The sequence below is a fragment of the Oreochromis aureus genome, linkage group 11 (assembly GCF_013358895.1).
Source record: "Oreochromis aureus strain Israel breed Guangdong linkage group 11, ZZ_aureus, whole genome shotgun sequence".
NCBI classification, from domain to species: domain Eukaryota; kingdom Metazoa; phylum Chordata; class Actinopteri; order Cichliformes; family Cichlidae; genus Oreochromis; species Oreochromis aureus.
This window is the reverse complement of record NC_052952.1, coordinates 28,275,180-28,292,462: the sequence shown is the minus strand read 5'-3', so window position 1 is coordinate 28,292,462 and position 17,283 is coordinate 28,275,180. Positions and strand designations below refer to the sequence as shown.

At 38.4% G+C, this 17,283-nt stretch overlaps 3 protein-coding genes and 1 long non-coding RNA gene across 5 annotated transcripts; 1 reads left to right on the top strand and 3 right to left on the bottom strand.

The window, feature by feature from the left end:
* Positions 1 to 797: 797 nt before the first annotated feature.
* Positions 798 to 6,384, bottom strand: ethe1 (ETHE1 persulfide dioxygenase). Its single transcript, XM_039620096.1, has 7 exons — positions 6,049 to 6,384; positions 4,040 to 4,184; positions 3,093 to 3,241; positions 2,849 to 2,978; positions 2,657 to 2,746; positions 2,231 to 2,347; positions 798 to 2,090 (listed from the first exon to the last, which is right to left on the bottom strand). Exons 1-7 carry the CDS (start codon positions 6,079 to 6,081, stop codon positions 2,044 to 2,046), a joined length of 711 nt encoding a protein of 236 aa, XP_039476030.1. The 5' UTR covers positions 6,082 to 6,384; the 3' UTR covers positions 798 to 2,043.
* Positions 6,358 to 10,391, top strand: LOC120442814. Its single transcript, XR_005614947.1, has 3 exons — positions 6,358 to 6,480; positions 9,101 to 9,176; positions 10,349 to 10,391. It is a non-coding gene; the product is annotated as an uncharacterized LOC120442814 (long non-coding RNA).
* On the bottom strand, positions 6,989 to 11,115 carry LOC116325138 (persulfide dioxygenase ETHE1, mitochondrial-like). Of its 2 annotated transcripts, XM_031745956.2 has the most exons (7): positions 11,031 to 11,115; positions 10,306 to 10,450; positions 9,088 to 9,236; positions 8,807 to 8,936; positions 8,582 to 8,671; positions 8,144 to 8,260; positions 6,989 to 8,051 (listed from the first exon to the last, which is right to left on the bottom strand). In XM_031745956.2, exons 1-7 carry the CDS (start codon positions 11,061 to 11,063, stop codon positions 8,008 to 8,010), a joined length of 708 nt encoding a protein of 235 aa, XP_031601816.1. In that variant the 5' UTR covers positions 11,064 to 11,115; the 3' UTR covers positions 6,989 to 8,007. The 2 variants fall into 2 exon arrangements, with proteins under 2 accessions (XP_031601816.1, XP_031601817.1); XM_031745957.2 differs by lacking the exon at positions 10,306 to 10,450 and having other exon boundaries at positions 11,031 to 11,109.
* Positions 11,116 to 11,931: 816 nt separating this feature from the next.
* LOC116325105 (persulfide dioxygenase ETHE1, mitochondrial-like) lies at positions 11,932 to 16,209 on the bottom strand. The gene is made up of 7 exons (XM_031745918.2): positions 15,661 to 16,209; positions 14,953 to 15,097; positions 14,349 to 14,497; positions 14,100 to 14,229; positions 13,877 to 13,966; positions 13,454 to 13,570; positions 11,932 to 13,310 (listed from the first exon to the last, which is right to left on the bottom strand). The coding sequence occupies exons 1-7, from the start codon at positions 15,868 to 15,870 to the stop codon at positions 13,264 to 13,266; spliced, it is 888 nt and encodes a 295-aa protein (XP_031601778.2). The 5' UTR covers positions 15,871 to 16,209; the 3' UTR covers positions 11,932 to 13,263.
* Positions 16,210 to 17,283: the final 1,074 nt, after the last annotated feature.

The window sequence follows — 17,283 nt, the reverse complement described above, 5'->3', positions numbered from 1 at the left end:
AAGTGTCTGTCAGCGAGTACACGAGGTGAGGCAGAATAATAATAATGCTGTTTGTCTTAAAGGCTGACAGAAAGAGCTGTTAGATGGTGTGTGTGTGTGTGTGCACGTACGCTTGACAGTGTTAACTTGCATGAAATAAAGCAACACCCAGCAAAAGTAAAGTTTTCTCTAATCTACATGTTTTCCTTTAATATCAGGAACATCAATAGGAAGTGCAGATAAAGGGAATTGGATCCAACTCGTCAGATTAGTATAATGTAACAGGACCATATTTGGACTCTTATCATTAGATAGAACTATCTAATATCTTTTTATACGTCTATATGTCTCTGATTTTATTGTATTATTAACTCAAAGTAACAGGGTACTATGGTTCAGCGTTTAATCTGGATTGATCACACAACCTTAAATACCACACATGCTTCGTAATTCTCCTATCATTGCATCTTGTTTAGGTTATCTCTTTGTAAACAGACATCTCTGCACATGCTGCAATACAAATAGTGTTCTATTTGTATTATTGTATTATTAAGAAAAGTTTAAGGGCTATTCATGTGATTAAACTGCACTTCCATAAGGTAGAGGTACTCAAAAATGGTCAGACACACATTTTGAGTATTAGTCCCTATTATGGATTATGCAGATGTAACTAACGTTTCCATAATCTTACTCAAAGCATGTATAATATTGCATACAAGACCACTTGGGACAGATGATAGATGCCAATTGTTCACTTTACCAGGATGGTTGTCCTTCTTTAGCAGGCTATTTGAGAATTAAAATACAGTAGAACACCATTTTCATTCATCTTGAACTCTGTTTTGTTTAATGACGGTCTTTGAGTATGAAGCATTGATATGTTTTTCAGACTACTGCACATTAAAAGTGCCAAACCACTTAGAAATGCCAGACGTATCAACAATAACAATTCATCTTTACAAATAATACAGCTGTTGTGCACTTTCCTCGAGCTTCACACACGTTTTCTGTTAAATAGTTGTAGACAAACAATCATCATCATCGCAGTTGATTTTCAGACTTTCTCAGAGTTTAAAGATTCCATCCATAACTTCAGAAGAAACAATAGAAGATACAAATCACATGGAGAATTCTTTGAAATCCAGGCAACTGGAATGAAAAAAAAAAAAAAGGTGTGGGCACTTGAAAACAAACATTTTGACTCAGGCCCCCAGAGTCTCAGGATCACTCCTCAGATGATCACACAGCTTATTCCCACATGCGCAAGTTTCTGTGACTGAGTCAGAGGGCAGCACGCCCAAACAAACCTGTCATACTGGCTGATGATCTGTTAACTATGAGAACAGCTCGCACAGTCATTGGGAAATCTGGAAGCAGGTCTGATTCCTGGCATAAGCTCACTTTTTTATACCTTACTTAGATAATATTAAACGTTTAAAAATTAAAATTCCTGTTTGACATCTAAGAGATCACAAACAGATGGCAATGACAAGTTGTGCAAGGAAGACTTGCCTTTATTGATTGTGAATGCAAATAGTGTAGTTTTATTTTCCTGCTATGCAAAAAAAGCCATTGCCTGCAGAAGACTGAAAGAGTGTGTGTGCATGTGTGCGTGTCCTTGGCTAGGGGAGACCGGAATCACTGAAAAGGCCATGTGGAAGAACTCATTTGTCCCAGTTAAGCATTCATGAATACTAAACCAAACCTTGAATGGAACATTCCTACCCGAGTTTTCCTGCTCATAAATTTCCCTCCCAATTCACGATAACACATCTGAATGGACTACTTACATAAAAATGTAAACAACTTTACACCATTAACAAAGTATACTATTAGTGTTTTTAAAATGCATTCACAAACAGCTCAAATAAACATAAATATATTTTTTTAAATATAATCTCAGTGGCTTAACTATAAATTATCACAACAGTTCAAAAATTAACTTTTCCATTTACACAGGGAACCACCATAGATCACTTTATGATAAGCAGTTTTGATTAACAAGTAAATATCAATCATTTTGTAGTCGTGCATATGGCTTTATCACAAGCCTTTTTCATGCATTCAAACGTGGTGCAGTCCACAAACCAGATTAGCAGGCACTGAAATATCTGCAAAAGTAGAAGGAAAATATGTTTTTAGTAAATGTGACACAGCTCGTCAAACCATCTTCTTTGGCACATGACTTTGAATTGTGTTTACTAGCAGAGGTGATTGTTGGCTGAAGTGCTGATGCCACTGTCTTTCATACCTATTTTTTTAGGCTTAGGGAGGTTCAGGTTGTTCATGAGCTCCACAAACTCCTCCATGCTCTTAGTCAAGCGTGGGTTAAACTTGCGCTCCTCGCCCACTGTAGAAACCGTCTGACCTGAAACACAAAAACAGATACAGACCAGTGTGACATCTTTAGTCTTTGTGGTTCTTAATTCTGCCAGATGTTAAATCTGATAAATTAAAACATTTACAGAGAAACAATGTGCTTCTGATACACAACACAAGCACTGTAAAAACTTAGAAACAACATGTATACTACATCTGTACCAGTTCCTATGAGTGGGAAACTAATGGCCGATGTGGCAGAGCTTAAAATCTGTGCTGTTTAAAATTATTGACACCAGTGACTCTTAAGATATTATAAACATTTGCGTGTGTGTGTGTGTGTGTGTTTTCAGCCAACCTAAGTAGTCATGTGCTGGGTAGATGAGGCACTCATCAGGCAGGGTGAAGATTTTCTCATGGACTGAATGGTAGAGCTTTTCTGCACAACCTTTAGAAGAACGGTTTTAAATCAGACAATTGCAATGGAAAACATATGAAACACTGCCCCCTTGTGTTCATTTAGAAGAACCACAAGAGAGTGCATGCATACCCTGCTGGAAGTCTGTCCTGCCACAGCCTCTAATGAGGAGAGCGTCACCAGTGAAAGCCATAGTCTGATCCCCAGTTACCAGCGTTATACACCCGTCAGTGTGTCCTGGTGTCTCTTTCACAGTCAGAGACTAAAGAAGAGAAAATGTAAATATCAAATCAAAGCATGTCAAATCAGTTTTATCAAACAACTGTATACAACACCTACAAACACTATTATAAACAAAGAGTGGTTTTCTTCTTACGTGTCGTCCAAAGGGGATATTGTCTCCCTCTGTTAAGTGGATGTCAGCAGTGGCACCACTGAATTTGGAGATGGCACTCTTCAGTCCAGCCACTCTTTGCTTCATCAGGCCAGTGCTTGTTATGTGGTCTGCGTGGCAGTGGGTGTTAACTACCAGAAAAATCACTGCATTTATCACCAATTGAATGATTTAATATTGATTTTTGGTATAAATTATGAAATGTGTATATAGGTGAGACAGTCAATGTCCAGTTTATTAAGTACACTGGTTTCATCGCTCGTTATCGCTAATACCTAAGCAGCCAATCACATGGCAGAAAATTAATGCGTTTATATATGTAGGCATATTCAAGCCAACTTACTGGAATTCAGACTGAGCATCACAGTGGGGACCAAAGGTGATTTAGGTGACTTTGAATGCAATACGGTTGATCGTGCCACATGGGCTTGTCCACTACTCATTACAACCAAGTTATGTGGAAGATGTGGGGGAGATCATGGATGTACAGCTGACAAATCTGCAGCAACTGCGTGATCTTATCATGTAAATACAGATCAAAATCTCTGAGTTATGTTTCCAGCACCTTGTTGAATCCATCCCATTAAGAATTAAGGCAGTTCTGAAAGCTAAAAGGAGTCAGACATAGTACTAGCAATGTGTACCTAATAAACTGTCGAGTCAGCGTATACTTTAAGTTTGGCCTTTTTTAATTATTATTTTTAGACATATCCCTGCAGCCTTGTCTGCTATTGTCTACACTAAACAACGGTCACTGGGCAAGGAACGGACACAGTTATTTCTTGCTCACTGCCACAATACAGATTAATCTAATATTACATTTATGTTGCCCCTAATGTAAATGTATTTACAACGTGGAGAAGATAGGACACAGATTTCATAAAACTGTCATAATTTATCTTTTAACTCTACCCTGGGAAGGTAGATACCTGCCACTGTTAGATTGAGTCCAAGTTCCTTTATGAGCTTCAGGTCCCTGTCAATGGTCTCCAGCACAGGATCAATGATGACAGCCTCCTTGGTGTTCGTGTCTGCAAGCAGGTAGGTGTACGTGCTGCTCTCTGACTCAAACAGCTAAATGAAAAAAAAAAAAAAAAAACAGAAAATTGAAAGAAGCACAGGTGTGAGTCAGCAATAAACAATAACAGGAAAGGCACAGTAAACATCGTGTCCTCACCATACTTAGACAGGGTGTGTCTGAGACACCACAAAACATAGTAAGAGAGAGAACAGATCACGGTATGAACTACAGTCAACAGTCACTTTATTAGGTATATCTTGTTAGTAACACCCCCTTTTTGGCTTAAAAACTGCCTGAATCCTTTCTGGCATAGATTCCACAAGGTTCTAGAGATATATTGCACCATACTGACGTCATATCATCATAAATAACTGTAGATTTGTTGGCTGAACATTTGAAATTCGAATCTCCTATTTCACCACATCCCAAAGGTGCTCTACTGCATTGACATCTGGTGACTATGGAGTTTATCTGAGTACAGTAAGCTGATTTTCATGTTCAAGAAACCAGTTTAAGATGATATGAGCTTAGTGACATGCAGTGTTATCCTGCTGAAGTCAACCATCCAAGAATGAGTATGCTGTCGTCAAAGATGGATGGATAATGATGAACAACATAACTCAGGCAGCTGTGGTGTTTAAGCGATTCTTTTAATCGATGGTTTTGTGGGACAATCCATTTAAATCAGCTGTTTCTGTGACTTTCACATAAGCTTGTCTGCCACCAACAACCATGCCACATTTAAAGACACTTAGATCACCTTTCTGCCCCATTTTAATGCTCGGTTTTAACTTAAGCAGGTCATCTTGACGATCTACATACCTAAATGCACTGAGCTGCTGACATGTGATTAGCCGATTAGATATTTGTGTTTGTTCAACAAGCAGGGCTCCGTAAAGGGGCTGGTGAGTATCTCAGTAATCAATGCAAAATGTTTACTTCTTAAACATTTACCAAGTTACCCATTAGTTCTGCATTTATGACCATCTCAAAAGGAAATTGCAGTTGGCGACAGAATCACTTACTGATATACTTGCTCATTGTGATGTGTCTGGGCATATCACACAACAACTTCAACAATTGTTAAACAAGCAGGAGTTTTCTTTCTTGAAATGCCTTTTTTTAAAGATGGCATGTGATCATTTTATCAGTTGCTGTTTCAAATATTAGAATAAAAAAATGTAGGGTCATATGATGCAGCAATTTTCATCACATGATGCATGCACATGACGTATACTTCATTAAGCATTCCCATGCAAAGCTACTTTCTACATCTATATGTTTTTTAAGACACATACTTTGTGTCTTCAAAGTCCGTTTTGCAGATGTAGGTAGTAGGAATAGTGTAGCTATATGAATCATAAACCTGCTACCTATTTTTGTCACTTACTACAGATTAAGAGCAGTATATAAAGTCATTCAGATATCACACTGCTTCAGAGCAGGACCAGAAACAGTAACATAAAGCAATAGTAAATGTGGTTTTTAAAGGGGTCATTAAGTGATTTAAATATATCATGTATACTTTACACTGTAGCTCCACTACTTTTATTTAAGTAGATCTAACGCTTTTTTTAGCCATTATGGAAAAGAAACTTCTTCAAAACTTTTGGGACTTTTGATCAGCCGTCATTTCCATGTAATACCACTTTTATCAGGATGCAGGACACCACACAAGAGTCTGAAAATCCAAAATTTGTTTGGATAGACAGCTGAGCACAAAAATCCACCTGAACTTTAAAGGAATTAATGCAGAAAGGAACTTCATGGAAAGAAAACAAGATGCTAACGGCTAAAGCTACCGAGCTAACTTCCCACAACCGCTGGTACAAAAAAACTACAAGTACTCTTGCCTCTTTGTTACCACATGGTTGTAAACAAACAGGAGCAAGCCATCAAAATATGCCGACAGACTACCTGTCTGAAGAGGAGCCCTTCCGTCTTTGCCATCCTGGCTCAGTGCGATCAGCTGGTAACCCGTAGCGTCTGAAAAACAGTGCTTCAACCGGGACAGACGCATCTGTTTCGTTTCCTAATTCGAGTCCCCGGCATTTGTCCTGAGTCGTCCCAGGAATGTCAACAAGCCACACCCAACAACAATCGTGGAACACTGACCACACCCACCTACCTACTTACCTACTTCCCTAACATTGGTGGGTTTTGATATGGGCGACATAGGCCATTGCCCAGGGCGGAAGCGTGGTGGTGGCTGCATCATAGCATCGGCAAAAAAGTTGTTCGCACCCACGCTGCCCCGACATTATGTCAGCGCATTTTGGGGATTGCATGGGCACCGATCGGTTTTGCATTGCCCATTTGCGAAGAGTAAGGGCGCCCGCCATTTACGAGGTACGGCTGCTGCCAGCTGCACAGGGAGGAGAGGGGCGGGACGGCGGGGGATTCTCTGGTTGGCTGGAGCGGCACCTAATAACCAGCTCACAAAATAAAACTAAATAGCAACAAACCAACAAACTAGGGCTGTCCGCGTTAACGCCGTCATCACGATTAAACCAATCTACCATCTGGAGCGCAGAATGACTTAAAATCCCTGAAATGTCTCTGTCGACGCATTTCGGGCAGTTTGTCCATTCTGCGCTCCGCTCCAGATGGGTTGATTGCGTTAAAAATGTGTGAATAAGGGTGAAGCCTAAAGAAGCCATATTTAGTAAGAAATCTTTATGATTTTGGAGGTTTTAGTTTGTCAGTAGAACATGACTTGGCTAAAATGATTTTAAAAGTGAAACGTGTAGAGACTGCTTGTAAGTCACTAAGTGTTGGAGAATGAAAGGACAGCCAGAAAACTTAAAATAAATGAAATGTGAAATAATATTAATAATAATAATTAAATGGATTTTATTTAAAAGAATTTAAAACTTTAACAGACCCTGTTTACACAATAGTAGTCATAACAGGAACCAGTAAGGTGGCCACAGAATAGTTCATTAAATCCAGAAAGTCCAAGAGAGGCGTTTTCTTTTAGTATTTTAAAGGTAACACAAAGTGTAGATATGTGTGTCTATCACCAAGTTTGCATGAAAGAGACTCTAAAACATTTGTTGAAGGCTGATTTTAATATGTATGAGATTTTATTTTAAAGGTCTATAAAATGTGGTGCCATTTACACAATAACAGCTTTGTTTTAAAACTCCTTCACACACACCCATAGGATGAGCCATCATGAGCATTAAACTGAGAAAGTGTGGCATCACCACATACCTGTGGGGAACAGTTGCTATGAAAAACAAAATAATAGTAATTAAAAAATAATATTAAAAAAGTTTTTTTCTAAATTACTTAATGATTGAAATCCAACTGAACAACATGAAAAAGTACACCATCTTTCAATTCTAAGCTTTTACATATCACATTATAATTATCTGATCTCTAAGAGTTCATGAAAGTAGATGAAATATAACCTCAGATGATCAACACAACATGACATATCACTCAGTGTCATTATTTATTTAACAGAATCTAAACCAAGTTACAAAGTTTTCATAGTAAGCTGTTATTTCCTGCTATGCAAAAAAGACCTTTCCTGCACAGAAGCTTTCATGAATACTAACCTAACCTTGAGGAGAATGCTCCGATATGAACATTCCTGCTCATAAGTAATTCATAACAAATCATCTGAAAAATTTGCTTAGATTCAACAAACTCTATTAACGTTTTTTCTTACATAGAGATATTTAAAATGTATTGAAATAGCAATTCAAGTATATACCTTATATATATATACCACACAGAATCATTAAAAAGCGCTTTATAGTAAACATTTTGACCAATTTCCCCCAAAATAGAGATGCAAATGTTAATTACTCTACAATTATGTGTTTTCATTATTATCCTCTTGTCGAGCACATTCAGTCCACACTTTTAGTCTTGCAGTCCACAAACCAGATTAGCAGGCACTGCAGTTGCTGCAAAAAAATAAAAAATAAATAAAGTGCTTTTTTCTAGAAAACATAGTTGGTTGCAGAACTGTAAATATGATAGTTTATTTTTTTCTTACCCATTTTTTTGGGATTGGGGAGGTTCAGGTTGTTCATGATATCTGCAAACTCCTCCATGGTCTTTGTTAGGCGTGGATTAAACTTGCGCTCCTCGCCGACTGACGAAGCCATCCGACCTGAAACACAAAACAGATGGAGACCAGTGTTTCAGCCAGATGCTACACCCTGGACATGTTTCCAGCCCATTTCAGAGCTAGAAAAAAATTGAGCTGGGGCACAACAGCTGCCCTGTAAAAACTTAAAAATAGAACATACTATACAGATTGCAGAGCACCTGCACCGATTCCTGTCAGTGACTAATGAATTTAATTTCGCAATTCTATGCTTTTATATATGATGTAATACTTACTACAAAATACACAATAGTACTACATAAACCATTCCCTTAAGTGACTTTTTAACATGTATAAACATTTGGGGGTGTGTTTTCAGCCAACCTAAGTAGTCATGTGCTGGGTAGAGGAGGCACTCATCAGGCAGGGTGAAGATCTTCTCATGGACTGACTTGTAAAGCCTTTTGGCACAACCTTAAGTAAATAAGGCAAAGGTTAGACAACTGCAAAGGAAAACTGATATTGTACTCCCCCCTTTTCCAACAAGAATAAAAATCATAGAAATGCAAAATGAACAAAAACACAAGCATAAAGCAAAAGTATGCGTACCCTGCTGGAAGTCAGTCCTGCCACAGCCTCTAATGAGAAGAGCATCACCAGTGAAAGCCATAGTCTGATCCCCAGTTACCAGGGTTATACACCCATCAGTGTGTCCTGGTGTCTCTCTCACAATCAGGCACTAAAGGAAGGTAAAGAAGTGTCAAGGCATGTTAATTAAATAGGTTTTATCAAGCAAATGCAACAAAAGGTTTTAGGTATTTGCAAAATAACTGTAATAACTTTGTTTGCAATAACACGATATTGCAAACAAATAATGTTTTTCTTCTTACGTGTCTTCCAAAGGGGATCTTGTCTCCTTCTGTTAAGTGGATATCAGCAGATGCACCACTGAGTTTGGAGATGGCACTCTTCAGTCCAGGTACTCTTTTCTTCATTGGTCCTGTGCTTGTTATGTGGTCTGCATGGCAGTGGGTGTTAACTATCAGAAAAATAAAGATAATGTAGGTCAATATAAAGCTGGAGTATAATTGAGCCTTGTGGTACACCCTCCAATCAGTTTAGCGAGTAGGGGGTTGGACACTTTTTTCCTTTTCAGAACACCTTTGATTCCTCGTCACACAGATTCACCGAAGTGTAGAGATTTTGGTCCATGTATGTAGGCATTTCAGCATCACACCGTTACTGCAGATTTGTCAGCTACACATCCATGACGCTAATCTCCCATTTCACCACAGTCTATTGAATTAAGACCGAGTGACTGTGGAGGCCATTTGAGTACAGAAACCAGACTGATAAGATTTCAGCTTTGTGACTTGGCGTATTATGGTGATTGAAGCAGCCAGAAAATAGGTACACTGTGATCACAAAAAGATCGACATCAGTAACTCAGGTAGGCTGTGGGGTATAAACGATGCTTAGTTGGTAGTAACGGGCCGAAAGTGTGTCAAGAAACTATCACTCACACTACTATACCACCATCACCACCAGCCTGAACTTTTAATAATAGGTCGTTTGATTCATGTCGTTTATTTTGAACTAAACATTCAAATGCCACAGCAAGGTTTGTTCCAGTTTTCCATTGTCCAATTTTGGTGCAAATTATAGTCTCGGTTTATGTTCTTAGCTGACAGGACTGGCACATAGTGTGCTCGTCTGCTGCTGAAGCCCATATGCGTCAAGTTCGATATGTTCTACTCTTTTTGCGTAACTTGGTTGAAATGTGGTTGTTTGTTGCCTTCTCATCAGCCCAAAGGAATCACCTTTCCCCTTTTCTGATGCTTGGATTGAACTTCAGGAGGCTATCTTAATGATGTCTACATGCGTAAATGCATTGTTTTTAAATATGTGTATTTCCAATTTGGAAAGATATATGTATTACAATATCATTAGCAGGAGTCCTTTCATACAAATAGCACTACCTACACTTAACAACGTTTTTGGGTCAGAAATAAACAATCATTTCTGAACCAGGTAAAATATTTATGCTGCTCCTAATTTCTATTTACAGGCTGAGAAAGATGGGATTCTGTGTTAATTTATGTAGATACCTGCCACTGTCAGTTTGAGTCCAAGTTCGCTTACGAATTTCAGGTCCCTGTCAATGGTCTCCAGCACAGGATCAATAATGACAGCCTCCTTGGTGTCTGCGTCTGCCAGAAGGTAGGTATATGTGGAGCTCTCTGACTCAAACAGCTAAATGTTGGAGGGGAAGCACAAAGCAGCACTCAGCAATAACTAACAATAAATGGGAGTGGTAGTAAGGGTCACATTATTATCATTTCTCCTCACTTGTGTTTATAGATAACCTGTGCTTTGTGTGTCTACGTTAGACAAAGAGAGAAATTTTCACACGAATCTTGAAATACAGTATTGCACTTTGTACTCCACCACAATCAACAAATAATTTCTATTTTAGATTAAGATTATAAGCAGAGCATCAAGTAATTCAGATTTGTTCTTTCATCAACTTAAAAGTAAGTTAACAATATGATATGCATCTCTGAAGTGGATAATTTGAGCAGGTTTTCTTTCACTTAAGGTACTTTATGGTGATGCTTTTCAGACAAAAACACTTTTTATATTATGTTTTCTGCACTCCTACTTTCACTTTAGTAGAATATATAAACATATAATATATATAATATATAATATATAAACTTCCACCACTATGTAAACTGGTTAATCTAAACTCAACAATTTTGAACAATATTTCTTTTTTCAGGACAGATCGTTTTAAACAGGTGCAAAACATCCAAATATGAGGTGAACTTACCTGTCTGAAGAGGAGTCCCTTTACCATTGCCATCCTTGCACAGTATGAGCAGCTGGTAACCGGCAGCGTTTAAATTGGAACAAAGACACAAACTCTGGGTTGCTGTGTAAAGCATGACTATTTAAAACCCTAACCACACCTACCTGCCTACCTACATACCTGCCTACCTGCCTTGGTAACGCCCCCAAATTAGAATAATTTTTTAGAAGTCATCATGATCAAAAGGAAAAACATCATGTACTGCACACTATCTTTATGATCATCTTCAATAGTATTATTGTTAATAATATTACTGATAATAAGATAAAGAAGAATTTTAAACACTTTTAAGTGTTTTACTTTTATAAAAGTTAGACTTAGAAAAGTATGTTTGGTGTTAGAGCTTTTCCCCATATACATTTTTCAGTCACATTTCTCCTTATATTGGCTCTCTAATTAAACTAATTTTAATGTAAAGTCACTCAAGGTCACAGACCACTGCGGCTCGCCGTTTTATTGGGAACAACCGCAACCATCTATTTAACCTCCTAAGACCCGAACTCTTCCACGGCATGCATTTTTCATTTCTCTTTGATATTTGGGCATATTGGGGCCCAATGAATGTAAAAACAAAGAATTACCTTATTTTTTTTTACTTTATTTTTGTCTTTAAGAAAAATAAGAGCCACATAGGAGAATATTCGTTTAAAATTTTGATAGAACTGTAGCAGTATAATGTCCTCATAAGTGGATATCAGGCCCTTGTAGTGCCAAATTGAGTATTTTGGTCTAAATAACCCAAAATCCCAAGATGTGGACGCCAGGTCCTAGGAGGTTAATAATGCTCGTATCAGTACATCTTTTTTTTTTTTTTTTAGCTATTCACTGACTGTGAACTTGATCATAAATAGCATGCTCTGGGTCAAACAGAGATAATTTGACTTTTATTTCAGATCACACAGACACAATACTGAATCGTAAATTTTACAATATGCTACTCAAAAGCACATGTAATGTTGCATTCAACACACACTGAATGGACAGTAGAGAGAGGCGTTTGCTGAGCAGGCTGTTTGAGGATTGAAATACAGCTCTACACCATGTTCATTCAACTTGGAATTTATTTAATGACAGTATTTGGTGAATATGAGACATCCATATTCACTCATGTTTCAGGCTCTATTACAGTTGCTTTAAAAAATGTTACATATATTAAATGTAACTATGATATTCCATAAATGACTGGTAAATCTGCACTTTCTGCAAATAATCCATACAAGATTTTTATTCAGTACTTGCAGACTTCAAACCATCATCACCACAGGCATTCATCCATAGCAGCAAAAGACATAAAAAGTCTGAGTTAACCTGGCAGGTAGTGTTCCCCCATGAAGAGAAGACCAGAACTGATACATACAACTGATGTGGTGCTCTTTTAATCACAGGCAATAGTAAAATTTATATTCACATGAAATCACTTGTTTATGAACATTTTGATTCTGGCCCCCAAAAACCTCAGGCTCAAACTGTCACACAGCTGCAAGTCTGTGTGGCTGAGTCAAAGGGAAGCACTCTAAAACAAACCCGTCTTACTGGTTGAGGATCTGTTAAATACAAGAACAGCATGCCTGGGTCATTGCAGTCTGATTCCTTCTTTTAGAGCTAGAGTAAGTAATAATCATCATTTTCAACATATAAAAGGAACTTGTGAGTTCATAATGCTATGACATGTTGTGCAGTAACATCGTAGCTGTTATTGATTTTGAATGCAAACAGCATAAGTTTTATTTTCCTGCTATTAAAAGAGGCCACTGCTTGTGGCACTGTGAGTGTGTGAGGCCTGACTACACGACACAATTGTACCTTTTAAGCATTCAAAAATACTAAACTGAACCTTGAGTGTAACAATCCTATCCGAGCTTTCCTCTTCCTCCCCAAATTTACATATAATAACAAATCTGAATAAAGTCAACTTACTTTTAAATTTACACAGTCAACAAAAGAAACCATTACTGTTTTTTCATCAAATACAGATATTAATTATTTTGAATATCCAAAATAGAAGCAGATTTATTTCAAGTACAATCGATCAGTAGCTGCACTATAACAGCAATTAAAATATACCGTTTAGATTCAGACACAGAACCACAATAAAGCACTTTATGGCAAGCAGTTTGAATAATTCTGCTAAAAAGACACAGAATGTCTATCACTGTGCAATGATGTCATTATTATCGTCTTTCGTGCAGCACATTCAGACATGGTGCAGTCCACAAACCAGATTAGCAGGCACTGAAATATCTGCAACAGAACAAGGAAAACAATGTTTATGGTAAATGTGACGCCCAGCACGTAAAACCTGTGGTGACGTCTCATAGGCACGAGAACTAGAAATGTGTAGATGAGATGGTTAGTGAAAGGCTGTAGATACTATTTTTAAATACCTATTTTATCCGGCTTAGGGAGGTTCAGGTTGTTCATGATCTCCACAAACTCCTCCATGCTCTTAGTCAAGCGTGGGTTAAACTTGCGCTCCTCGCCCACTGTAGAAACTGTCTGACCTGAAACACAAAAACAGATGTGGACCAGTGTGACATCTTTAGTCTTCGTGGTCCTGATTTTTGTCACATGTTAAATCTAGTCAATGAAAACATTTATAGAGAAACAACGTGCTTCTGACACACAAAAGAAGCACTACAAAAACAACATGGATACAACATCTGTTCCAGCTCCTTTTAGTGGGAAATTAATAGCTTTAAGTTTTCAATGCTTTTAAGCACAAGCTTAAAATCTGTATTACATAAAAACACTCACACTAATGACTCTATAAAATACATAAATGTGTGTCTGCATGTGTTTCAGCCAACCTAAGTAGTCATGTGCTGGGTAGACGAGGCAGTGGTCAGGCAGGGTGTAGATTTTCTCCTGGATTGACTCGTAGAGCCTTTTGGCACAACCTTAAGAAATGTGAGAAAACTTAGAAAACTGCTCAAGACAATGGCTGTAATACTGCCCCCTTGTGTTCATACAGAAACACTACAAATGAAAATGAACAAAAACACAAGCATAAAGCAAAAAGAGTATGCGTACCCTGCTGGAAGTCAGTCCTGCCACAGCCTCTAATGAGAAGAGCATCACCAGTAAAAGCCATAGTCTGATCCCCAGTTACCAGCGTTATACACCCATCAGTGTGTCCTGGTGTCTCTCTCACAGTCAGAGACTGAAGAAGAGAAAAGACAAGTGTCATGTTAAATCAGTTTTATCAAGTAAGCAAAACCAAACAGGTATGCAACACCTACAAACACTCCATCATAAACAAAGAACTTTTTTTTGCCTTACATGTCTTCCAAAGGGGATCTTGTCTCCCTCTTTTAGGTGGATATCAGCAGATGCACCACTGAATTTGGAGATGGCACTCTTCAGTCCAGCAAGTCTTTTCTTCATTAGGCCAGTACTTGTTATGTGGTCTGCATGGCAGTGGGTGTTAACTTAAAAAACATAAAAAGAAAGTTGGAATACGAGTCAAGATTACTGTATATTTTAATTTGCATATAAGAAGAGTCAGTGGAACACAGATCACTGCAAAATTATTTCATAATATTTACTCTTAGGTATTATTATAATATAATATATACATATACATGCATACGTGTATGTATATATGTATGTATATATATACACATTAACGTATATTGGCTCAGGGACAGAGACTCAATTTCAATTTCCCCCAGAAAACAGACGTTTAAAAAGGGAAATACAAACAAACAAGTCCACTACTATATTTATTTTGGCCTCAAGGGTAATAATGAAGTATGTTTTCATAAAGTTCATTCAAGCTTTAAGTAGGGCTGATCTGAAAATGCATCTTAGTATCAGGGTTAGGAAGATGGGGCACATTTCCTTAAGTTGTTATGTTTTAACTAAACTTTGGGAAGGTGGATACCTGCCACTTTTAGACTGAGTCCAAGTTCCTTTATGAGTTCAAGATCCCTGTCAATGGTCTCCAGCACAGGATCGATGATGACAGCCTCCTTGGTGTCTGTGTCTGCCAGCAGGTAGGTGTACGTGCAGCTCTCTACTTCAAACAACTAAAGGAAGGGAGGAGGAAAAAAAGGTGAGTACACAGGTGTGACTCAGTAATAAATAAAAACAATAGCGCAAGGGTAACAAGGGTTACATACTCATTCATAGATAATGTTTGTAAGCGACCAAAAAACTGAAAGAAAGAACAGATTATAATATAGAGGTACTTGTTATCGTATAAAAACATCCGTATCAACTGTGTCAGGAAGCAAGAAAACATTAAGGGGTCATAAAAATGCCCCTAAAAGATTAGCTGTCAAGTTTTAGTATCCCCCATCCATCTAAATTTAAGACGAAACAAAACTGCGCACAGTTCAAAGGGTTGTTTGACTCGAAAATGAACCACATAATTCACCCAATAACCTAACTTGGTTGCGCATTAAAAGAACTAAAATTAAATGCTCCTTAACAGAAATATAACAATGAGCTAAATGCTACCTCACTTCCTACTTAACGCTGTAAAGACGGTTGCTAAAAATCCTAAAGAAAATGTCGTTTTCTTCCTGAAGACAGGAGGATCCAAACAGGCGCAAAATGACAAGGTATAATCATCTATAACCTACCCTACCTGTCTGAAGAAGAGTCCATCCGTCGTTGCTATCCTGGCGCAGTAGGATCTGCTGGTAACCCATAGCGGCTGAGCTCCAGTGCTCAAGCCGGGGCAGAAGCGCCTGCTCTGGGCTGCCGCGTAATTCAAGCCGTCAGCGTTTGTCCTGAGCCGTAGCGTCGAAGCCAGGGCCCGCTGAACGGGCTTCACTCTGCTTATTACCGAACACATAGTCGCCGATTTGTCCTGATTTGAACCTCTTGATAACGGGCAACACTACCGCACGTACGCGTAGGGTACCGCAGAGAGAGGCCGTGGGTAGTAGCACTATGAACTCTGTTACCTGCCGCTTATCACACTGTCTGTCAATCAGTCCTTGGAAAAACAACAAAGGGACTTCAGTGTCGTTTCGGAGCTCCACTGTCACCAGCTGCTTTTACGGGCTGGAGCCATGCCAACTTGTTTTGTTATTAAGCGGCAAATATGGGTAAGTGAAGCTGCCGGCTAACTTCCTGCACAGCTGAGTACCGTCTTCGCCTTCCTCGGTGAGACGCATGCGTCCTGGAATGAGGGACTGGCAATGTACACACCAACGTAGCAGCGGCCTACGTGACTATTGACATTTACGCTATCAGGCAAGTACACATCGTCCAAACACAACCTTGTATAAAACGCTCAGTCATCCGCTTTAGTGGAGTCATACACATGGAAAACAAACAACCAAAAAAAAAAGCTTTGTGATGAGCTACATGAAAACAGTATTTGCTCCCTTTGTCGATTTTTTTTTAGTCAAACTTGCATGTTTCATATGTAAATACAAAATCCATGTTTAACTGATGATTTCATTGGCAGAAAGAAATGCAATCAAGTGTTTATGATATCTGGCAATTAATCTTTTATATCACCATAGAAGAGTTTTGGCCCTCTCTTCTTTAAAGAATTGCTGTAGAAAGTGCTTAAGCATGAAGGGCTGGTTTAAAGTCATATCAAAGCACCAAAGTCCAGACAGTGACTAGGGCACTCAGGCTTGCTGGTGAGTTTCCGATTATTGCCCGATCATAACTCAAATGCCTTTGATCTTCAGGGCACGAAATGATTCCTTTAGGATCTTTTGGGAGAGAGCAGAATTCATTGTTCATGAATACTGGAAGTTCTCCAGGTGCTAAAGTAGTAAAACAGTCCCATAGCATCAAGCTACCACCACCATGTATGACTGTTGCTATGATGTTCTTTTTATGAAATGTTGTGTGAGTTTTGTGTCAGATGTAATGGGATTTGAACCTTCCAAAAATGTGTCTCAACAGTCGACAGAACATTTTCACAAAAGTCTTGGAGATATTCAAGATGTTTTTTGGGAGGGTTTTTGGTCAGCTGTGGTTTTTGCGTTGGAACTCTTTTTCCCACTCTCTTTTGTATTGTTGAACGATCAATCACTGACAATAACTGAGGCAAGCTCCTGACCTCATGAACAAGCTGCTGATGTACCTTTGGATTAATTTTGGCAAGTAGTTGGCTACATATGGCCCATAGACTCTAATGAGTTTGCAACTCCTGTTATAAGGCCACTGAACACACTTAAAGAGTATGAGAAACCCATTGAAAACATAATATAAGTTTTCAAAATGTAATTATTATTCATTTGTT

What these genes read in the sequence shown, in the direction of transcription:
- LOC116325138 (XM_031745956.2), bottom strand. Translation starts at nt 11,063, where the DNA reads ATGGCAATGGTAAAGGGACTCCTCTTCAGACAG. An exon ending in CAGGACTGACTTCCAGCAGG is followed by an intron (nt 8,672 to 8,806) that starts GTACGCATACTT and finishes TATTTACTTAAG; the next exon opens with GTTGTGCCAAAAGGCTTTAC. An exon ending in CCCCAATCCCAAAAAAATGG is followed by an intron (nt 8,052 to 8,143) that starts GTAAGAAAAAAA and finishes ATTTTTTTGCAG; the next exon opens with CAACTGCAGTGCCTGCTAAT.
- LOC116325105 (XM_031745918.2), bottom strand. Translation starts at nt 15,870, where the DNA reads ATGTGTTCGGTAATAAGCAGAGTGAAGCCCGTTCAGCGGGCCCTGGCT. An exon ending in AGATCCCCTTTGGAAGACAT is followed by an intron (nt 14,230 to 14,348) that starts GTAAGGCAAAAA and finishes TCTCTTCTTCAG; the next exon opens with TCTCTGACTGTGAGAGAGAC. An exon ending in CCCTAAGCCGGATAAAATAG is followed by an intron (nt 13,311 to 13,453) that starts GTATTTAAAAAT and finishes GTTCTGTTGCAG; the next exon opens with ATATTTCAGTGCCTGCTAAT.
- ethe1 (XM_039620096.1), bottom strand. Translation starts at nt 6,081, where the DNA reads ATGGCAAAGACGGAAGGGCTCCTCTTCAGACAG. An exon ending in ATATCCCCTTTGGACGACAC is followed by an intron (nt 2,979 to 3,092) that starts GTAAGAAGAAAA and finishes TCTCTTCTTTAG; the next exon opens with TCTCTGACTGTGAAAGAGAC. An exon ending in CCCAGCACATGACTACTTAG is followed by an intron (nt 2,348 to 2,656) that starts GTTGGCTGAAAA and finishes TTTGTGTTTCAG; the next exon opens with GTCAGACGGTTTCTACAGTG.